This window comes from Monoraphidium neglectum (genome assembly GCF_000611645.1).
Source record: "Monoraphidium neglectum strain SAG 48.87 unplaced genomic scaffold scaffold02154, whole genome shotgun sequence".
NCBI classification, from domain to species: domain Eukaryota; kingdom Viridiplantae; phylum Chlorophyta; class Chlorophyceae; order Sphaeropleales; family Selenastraceae; genus Monoraphidium; species Monoraphidium neglectum.
The window spans coordinates 1,772-10,270 of NW_014011474.1; the positions used below are offsets into that span (position 1 = coordinate 1,772).

General features: G+C 63.0%; 2 protein-coding genes across 2 annotated transcripts; one reads left to right on the forward strand and one right to left on the reverse strand.

The window, feature by feature from the left end:
* Window positions 1-1,347: 1,347 nt before the first annotated feature.
* MNEG_10029 (hypothetical protein) lies at window positions 1,348-3,545 on the reverse strand (the record flags this gene model as incomplete). Its single annotated transcript, XM_014041498.1, has 5 exons — window positions 1,348-1,356; window positions 1,642-1,706; window positions 2,103-2,631; window positions 2,878-2,951; window positions 3,134-3,545. 5 exons carry the CDS (start codon window positions 3,543-3,545, stop codon window positions 1,348-1,350), a joined length of 1,089 nt encoding a protein of 362 aa, XP_013896952.1.
* A 2,039-nt stretch (window positions 3,546-5,584) lies between these two features.
* MNEG_10030 (Coatomer subunit beta') lies at window positions 5,585-8,142 on the forward strand (the record flags this gene model as incomplete). Its single annotated transcript, XM_014041499.1, has 10 exons — window positions 5,585-5,664; window positions 5,706-5,760; window positions 6,077-6,113; window positions 6,327-6,421; window positions 6,640-6,747; window positions 6,920-7,087; window positions 7,406-7,468; window positions 7,616-7,707; window positions 7,947-7,986; window positions 8,128-8,142. The coding sequence occupies 10 exons, from the start codon at window positions 5,585-5,587 to the stop codon at window positions 8,140-8,142; spliced, it is 753 nt and encodes a 250-aa protein (XP_013896953.1).
* Window positions 8,143-8,499: the final 357 nt, after the last annotated feature.

Below are 8,499 nucleotides of genomic sequence, written 5' to 3' on the forward strand. Positions count from 1 at the left end.
TGAGCGGCGTCTCTTGTGGTCGGCGAAAGGCCGGGAGGTCCCCGGGCACATGCAAAACTCTCCTCTTGCCACACGCGAGATCTCCAGACGCACGGCTGTCGAATACTTTAATGTTCGATGGGGTACTAATTGTCGCGACTGCCGGCCTTCCCCACTAGGGCAAACCATGCTGGAATGGCACTGCCTGGCCCACTTCCGTTGTCCCAGTTCAATGTGTGCAGCTGCCAGCTGCAGCACTCTGGCGTTTTGATCAGCGAGCTTCCACTGGTGCACTTTAAACGTCGAAGCCCATTTTCTGTGATGCTGCAGCGGAAGGAGCCCAGGCCAAGCGGCTCCGGTGCACTGGCAGCCCTCCCTCTTGACCGCACAGCACTGCTGTTGCCAGGCGAACGAGACATGCGTGTGTTGATGGCTATCCATCCTCAATTCTCATTTTCTGAGGCCGTGTGTTGTGCACCATGGCAAAGTCCATGGCAAGGGGCCTGACAGACTGGCGCACGCCCTGTTGAGCACCTACCTTGATGTCCTGACATGATTCACCGGAGGGCCCGCATGGAGTGCTTAAAGCTTGGTGCTAAAAGGTAATATGAGAGGTGCGGCGTTTACCCATTCTCAAACAAGCAGAGCTACATGTGCTGGGCCCATTGTGCCAAGGAACACAGCACTGAGGAGGGTCGAGGCGCACAGTCTTGTGGGGTGTGAGCGCGTTGCACGCACGGCGGAGTGGCGCCCTCCTTGTATGCGCGGCCCCCTGAAACAGAGGAAGTTCACAAATAAAAACAAGAGTTGCGGCGCGCTTTTCAGTGCTGCATCAGCAGTGTTGAATGATAAAATCCCACTCCCAGGCGCCCAGGGTCCAATAGCTTGCAGCACGCATTCAGCTCGTACGATCTAATAATGACGGCAGACTGTGGATGCAGGGGGTGGCGCGCAACAGGCGACCGTAGTGTGGTGTGGCGCTTCAGTAACGAGCTGATGTAGGTGCGGTGCGCGGGCTGGTGGATTTCGCATGGGCGTGGGCGCCTGAGCGGCACCTCGCGCACGTGCCATCGCAGTTATGAAGTGTGCACAGTGCAGTACTGCACTGCAGGTTGTGTGGGTTGTGCCTTTGATCTTGCTTGTTGTGTTGGCCTGGTGCAACCGCCGGACTACCCTGCCGTTGGATGCACTGATCTTGTTTGTAGTACGCCACACAGTTTTTCGCCGCTACAACACAATTTACCATACGACTATGACGGATGTTGGCGGGCAACTCCCGCCTCTGCATGGCAGGAGCCCCTCTGCAGTGCCACCGCCGCATCACAACGCCGGCAGCGTCGCCCATGCCGGGGAGAGGTAGGTGTGGGCTTACTTGCACTGCGATGGGAAGACAGGACGGCGGGTGGGAGAGCGGACGTCATCCCTTGGTGTCAGGCCATGCTGTTGCAGCATTCTGCTGTGCAGGCTCCTCAATCAAACGGCATGGGGGTTCAGACCACCACAACCACCAAACGTGCAAGGTTTGGTGCCGTAACAAATTTGCTTAGTTATGCGCCGCAAGCATTAGTGCCTCGGGGCCGTCGCCAACCAGAAACGCTTGGTTTGCGCCCCCCTGTTGATTGTGATTCAGCGATGCAGTAATCTGCGTGAGGTCGTCCTCACCTGGTAGCCGTACAGCTCGGCCTGGTTGGAGCTGGGGAAGGTGCGGGTGTCGGGGTACCACGTGGCTGCAAGGTGGTGGGATGGTCGGAGGTGTCAGCATTCTTGGTAGCCCGACATTGATGTGGGGTTAGTGTTGGTTTTGGGGAGGACCACGGTGTTGGCGCCATGGACGAGTTTGGCAATGCAGTGTGAGTGGTTGGGGTGTTGATGTGCGCTGGAGGGTCGTAGTCAGGATGTTATGAGTCACTCTGATAAGCACGCGCACGCACAGGGCTGCCCAAGCCCCGGTGGTTCATATGCGTGTATTAAACGTACTCAGCCACCCGTTCTGTGTCCAAGCTACCCTGCCAAAGCGGGCAAGAAGGAGCCCCAGCTTCCATTTGCTTCTCTCTGCCTGCGCCCCCCTCCCAGCGCAGCGCAGCGCAGCGTGGCGCTGTCCTGCCCCGCCCAACGAGGCTCACGCTTGATGGCGCAGGCGCGCGACACCGAGCTGAGCTTGCGGATTGGGTTCTTGCGGTCCTGGCCGGCGACGCTGCAGGCGGTCGTCAGCCGCTCCCCCAGCACGGCCCCTGGGGGCGCCTTGAAGTGCACCGCGCGGTTGCCGGAGAGCTCCGTCACGGGGCGGCCGGTGGCGATGTCGAACGACGTGAGGAAGCCGCGGGTGGGGCTCCAGTACTGGGCGACGATCTCCTGGCGCTCCACGCCGCCGGCCTTGCCGTAGTAGTACTTGAGTGACGTCACCACGGTCATCGCGCCAAACTGGTCCCCGGGGCGGTCCCGGTAGACGTTGAAGAGCGCGAGCTGCGCCATGCCCTTGGCGAACGGCGGGGGCGCCAGGGAGCACTTTGAGGTGGTCTCAAAGGCGGGGCCCCAGCGGGGCGGGCTGAGGCAGGCGGCGCCAAACTTGCCGGGGCCGTTGCGGCCGGCGTTGCCGCTGCCGAACGTGTACGAGTTGAAGGAGTAGGAGCCCAGCCATAGGTTTGAGATGGTCTGGAGGGTTATGCAGGGGCAGGGGAGCGGATGGGGTGAGCAACAGGACAGGGAGCGGTTGGTGGGTGAGGCCCGGGGGTGGGGGCCGCGAGTGCAGCCTGGCAGCACATCAGGCAGAGCTGGGGGTGGCCAAAAGATGGTGAGCTTTCAAGCCAACGGCCGCATGGCAAGCGGGGCAGCATGACCTCGTCGGCGGGCAGCCCAGCAGCGCATTGCTGCCTTGATCCCATGGTGCATGCGCCTCACCTTGTTTGAGTCCTCTGTGAAGTAAAGCTGGTTCAGGGGGTAGGAGCACTTGCGGCTGGTGCCCGTCGTGACAGCTGGCGTTCAGGGGCAAGTGTATGGGGTGATCGGGTGTGAACCATTGTAGCAGCTCGCACACACTGGAAGTTGACAACAGCATGCCAAGGCGCGCCTGCGGCACTGAAGCAGCGACTGGTGAGGCTTGCGCGAAGAGGGACGCGGGTCGTGCTGGTCCTCGCCCCCGGGGTGCGTGGCTCACCGCCCTTCTTGGTCTTGAAGCGCGCGAGGACGCGCTGCGCGGCGGCGTCACGGCCCGCCTTGTCATTCGAGCCGCCGGGCGCAAACTCGCGGGCGACGCGCACGTTCCCCGGCCCATGGTGGATGACCAGGGCGGGGGCCGGCAGGTCGAGGTCGGCGAAGGCAGCGGGGTTTGCGGCGGCGGCGATCTGCTGCGCCGCCTCCTCGGGGGAGATGAAGAGGGGCTCGTCGTCGCCGTCGGCGTCGTCAGCGCCAGGGGAGGGGGTTTGGTGGGCGAGCTTGGTGGCTGCGGTGGCGGCGGCGACCGCGGCGTCTGGGAGGGCAGTCGCAGCCTCGCTGGCGGCAGGCGCAGCACCGGCCGCAGTGAGCACCGCAGCGCCGGCGAGCAGGATAAGAACGGCGGCAGCCCGCATCCTGGCGCGCTGCCTGCGCAGAAGAGGGGCGGATGGGCGTTCGGGGCTGGAGGGTATGGAGTTGAAGCGGTATGGCGATGCTGCCTGTGGGTACTGCCACCGCCGTCACCGCCGCTGCTGCTGAACTGCTGCACTGCCGCTGTGGTGGCGAGTGAGGGTGGTCAGCCAAACAGCTCGAGCTGCCGCCGCAGCCTCGGCTTGGCGGGCTACAACCATGCGTGCACACATCACAGGTTCCTGACACGTTGCGGACATTTATAGACATTTTTAACGGGCCCCTGTGCTGCGGCAATGTGGAACCAGCGCACTGCTTGCCTGCGACCCGCTCGAGTCTTGAACGCGCTTATCGGGAGTCCGAGGGGTCCAGCTGAGTCACTTCAGAATGTAATAATAAAAGGTTGAAACATCAAGTGGAATGGCACGGCCAATCATCGCCCTACCCTTTGCTGTTCAGCCGCGCGGTGGTTACCAAATACCAATCGGTGACCGCGAAAAGAAAGACAGTGAGCTTCTTCTTCGCTCTTGTCGTTCATGATCGGCTGTGCGGCTAGTCTACGTCTTGCTGGCTAGCTTTCCCCCTGCGCGAGCCAAACCTGACTACTGATGCCGTTTCCTGGTACCGCTCAAGCTGCTGAACCTGCTCTTGTGCGCCAGCGGCCGACCACGGACAGCATGCCACATACATACAGGCACACCACAATAGGCACGTGCCACGGGCTCATGCCGCAACAATATTCCTGGCAGCAAGGGACTTTTGTCCCGGGTGGACTCTAGGACTCTGCAGTACTGTGTGCAGACCGCTTTCTATGCTTGACGCTCAATCAAGCTCAGCAGCAGCCGCACGGCAGCTTCTATTACAAGGTGGCAAGGCCACACACAGCTGCATTTTCTCTCGTGATGGAGCATGTACGGCACTGTATGCTGGGTTTGCTCAACAAAGGCTTCTATTTATAGGCAAGTGTTTCGGAGCTGCAAGAGGGAGATGGAGGTCTGTGCTTGCACTAAATGTGTTGAATGATTCCCACTCCTGATAGATTAGACAGCACCTATTTCTGACAATGCCTATAACTACCCAGCGACACCTGCCTAATCGTCAACCCATCCGTATAAGAGAAGGTTCCAGGGTACCCACCGCCCAGGTGTGAGGAGGCGTGCCATTTTTTGGATGTGCTGGGTGTCGGCACGGGGGCGTGCGCGCACTTGGTCACATTCGTGAAGGCTGGAGGCACACTGTTGCGCCCCATGATTCTGCTGCCATATGCTGCCCTGGATCGCAACCAGGGCGTATGGGCGGTCGAATCGACTAGTCAGCCAAGTAACTAGCCTGGTGGCCTAGTGCCATCCTTGTCAGACCAGATGGTGGGACCGTGGCAGGGCACAGACCCATCACGGACACGAAGCACAGAGTCTTGCCACCACCCTGTCTGTTCCACGTGAATGCCTTCTGTGTTGCACATGCGGTGTTGCGCTTAGTCGTCAGCTGCTGTGCTGGTACCGCACTCCCTGCACTGGTGCGATGCGCGCGCCGCTATCGACATGGCACCTCTTGAAGACCTCACAGCGATACAATCTGTCACTTCTCGTTGACTTCACTTTCTGATTGAAGCCTTTAGTAGAAGTCCCCACCTACTGTAGATCGATCAGCCAGTCTGCACTCGCTGCACCAGGAAGGCTAAGGAGAGCGGGAAAAGGAGCTGGACCTGCCAGGCCTCCGGCCTGAGCCGGCACGATGGTACGGTGCTGCTGCTGCCTTGCTGCTGTCTCTCGCTGCCCCGATGGTGCCCATAATCCTCCCTTACTGACTCGATCGCTGGATCGCGGTCACATTGATCCACTGTGCTCCGCAGCCGCTTCGGCTTGATGTCAAGGTGCGGAGAGGCTGGGCTGCTGTAGGATTGAGCTGCCAGATCATGCACTCAACCACCCCTCACCTTCTGCTGCCTCTCACTGCATCCGTTTGCCTTTGATCATTACCCACAGAAGCAGCTGGTGCAGCGGACGGAGCGTGTGAAGGGCGTGGACCTGCATCCCACCGAGCCATGGTGCGGCGCCAGGCGGGGTCAGCAGCGGCAGCGACCGGGCGCGCCTTTGTCGTTTGTGATGAGGCAGCCGCAGCGCGGTGCCCGGATGCTGACGGACGTGGGTTTGTTCGTGTCGCAGGCTGTTGGCAAACCTGTACAATGGCAACGTGTACCTGTGGAACTACAACGACTCGGTGAGGGGCCTGCTGGTGCAGCGCCGGCTGCCGCGCCTTGGCGGCCGGCATCCGCTCGGCGCCACGCCACCGCGGCGCCCCAGCTCAGTTGCAGCCGACGGCGGCTGTGGTCGCTGCATCAATGACCCACCGCATCGGCTGCGTTCGCAGCAGCGTGTTTCTACCACATATCAGCCCTGCGCGCTCACAGCAGTTGCGGTTGTCGCGGCTATGCGCTCCGCCAGCATGTGCGACACGGGCACCGATGCCCTCTTGCATGCTAGTGGGCGAGTTCGCTCCTCACACACATGGGCCTCGCCTGCATTAATCCGCGCAGACCCTGGTCAAGTCTTTCGAGGTCACGGAGCTGCCAGGTGGGCGCCCTACCCTCCTGCCCGATTCGGCAGCTGGCGTTGCGTTTGCATGGGGCGTAGCAGTGACACCGCTTGGAGCGGCAGCCCACCTGCGCTGATCGCAGCCGCGCCAGGTGGCAGCCGTGCCAGCCAGAGCCGCGGCCGCGGCTGCCCCTGTGGTGCCGCTCGCCGCGCTTTGCAGCGACGGCCCGCCGTTGCCCCTCTTCCCCGCAGTGCGCACCGCCAAGTTTGTGCCGCGCAAGCAGTGGATTGTGGTCGGGGCGGATGACATGATGGTGCGCGTCTACAACTACAATACCATGGACAAGGTCGGTCGCTGGGCCTGGTTGGGAAGCGGGGGGCACAGGCCACGGATCGGGAACAGAGCACTGGGGTGGACATGCAGGCCTAGGGCTGCGGGTGGCGGGTTACTGGTTGTTGCAGCAGCTATGGCCGCCATGTGGCTGGAGGCTGGGCCGGCAGGCAGCAGATCTGGGCGGCTGTCGAGGGCGCGGCGGCACAGGCGACCTAGGCGGTGCCACCGCAGTACCAAGAAGGAGTGTGCGGTCGCGGCAGTGGTTTCAGTGGTCGGCAGCCGAGGCAGCTGCAGGAGGCGGGTGTGATGCAATGGGAGGCCGGCCTGGACGCCGCGGCGGTGACGCCCGCGAGTGAATATTGGCAGCTGTCAGTGCCAGCGCCTTGTGTTGCCGCAGCCCTGCAGGGAGCAGGCGACGGCGCTAGGGCGCATGAGGCACACCCATCACAGCAGACACCGCACGCCCTTTTTCCCCGTTCTCCGACTATCACAACAATGGCTCGCCCCGCAGGTCCGCACGTTCGAGGCACACACCGACTACATCCGCTCCATTGCTGTGCACCCCAGCCTGCCCTACCTGCTGACGTCATCCGACGACATGCTCATCAAGCTGTGGGACTGGGACAAGGCCTGGGCCTGCGTGCAGGTGTTTGAGGGCCACTCGCACTACGTGATGCAGGTGGGGGTGTGGTTGTTGTCTGAGGAGCGGGAGGGACTTGGCGGGGGGAGCGCAAGAGGCACGTGCAGCGCCATGTGGGGCAGCACCTGCATGTTCCAAGGTGTGGAGCTTGCTGTTTTGGGTGCGGGGCCGCCGCTGCGTGTCGACCTGGATGCGGCACTCAGCCGACAAGCACGCCCCCCGCAGGGCCTCGCCCTGCCCTGCCCTGTCCGGCCCCCCTCCCCACGTGCGCCGCCTGCGCCCCGGCTTCGGCCCCCTCGGCACCTTTGAAAGCCCCCACCTCGCAACCGGCCCGCCGCCCTTGGGCGCCCCCGCCAGGTGGTGTTCAACCCCAAGGACACCAACACCTTTGCTTCGGCCTCCCTGGACCGCACGATCAAGGTGCGCAGCCGCGCAACTCACCGCTCAACAGGCCCAAAGCCGCAGCCCGGCTTGCCATGCGGCTCGCGACCTGGGCTGGTGCCACCTCTGCGCTTATGGCCGCTGCGCAACCCCCGCCACCCCCCCCCCTCTCATCCTTGCTGGCAGGTGTGGAGCCTGGGGCAGCCGACCCCGAACTTCACGCTGGAGGGCCACGAGAAGGGCGTAAACTGCGTGGACTACTTCACGGGGGGTGACAGGTGGGGGGGCAGGGGCCTCGGGAGAATGCGCGTCGCTGGGGGGGACGCGCATTTCGCCTCGCGCGCCTGATTGCATGCGCCTTTCAAAGCTGCATTTTGTGGATCAGATCAGCCTCTGGCGGGCGGCAGCGCCAGGGGCACTGGCAAGGTCCGCCGCGGTGAAAGCTGGGACTTTGTGCCCCGCACACTCACACCACCTTCCCCCGTCGCGCCCCGGCTGCGCGCACCGCGCGCTTCAGGCCTTTCCTGGTGTCTGGCGCCGACGACAAGCTCGCCAAGGTGACCAAGAGTGCCTGCCACGCCGCCTGCATTGCGATCCCCTCCTCTCACTCGGTGCCGCCCCAAGGGCAGTTCGGCACCCGGCCGGGCGCCATGGGCGCGCCTAGGCGGCCTTTCACCCCCTCGTCTCGACAACTACAGCTCTCGTCGGCCTAGATGCGGCGTCTGCGCCTGGCCAATGGCGGAAGATGCCGTCTCATGCGTTTCCACATCATACCAAAGCGCGCACACACACGAACACTGAATCACCACGTAGGTGTGGGACTACCAGACCAAAGCGTGCGTCCAGACCCTTGAGGGGCACAGCCACAACATCAGGTGGGGAAGAGGGGCCCGCTGGTCATGGGGGGCCAGGCAGGGGCCGCCATCATGGAAAAGGAGGGGAGGAGGGTTGGCCTCCAGGGGGCAACAGTGGTACTCCCGCCCCCGCTCTCCTGCGGGCACTTGCCACACCCTCTCGTCCTCCTACCGTTGCTGTCCAAAGCCCGGCTCCCATACGCACTCCCGCTCTTA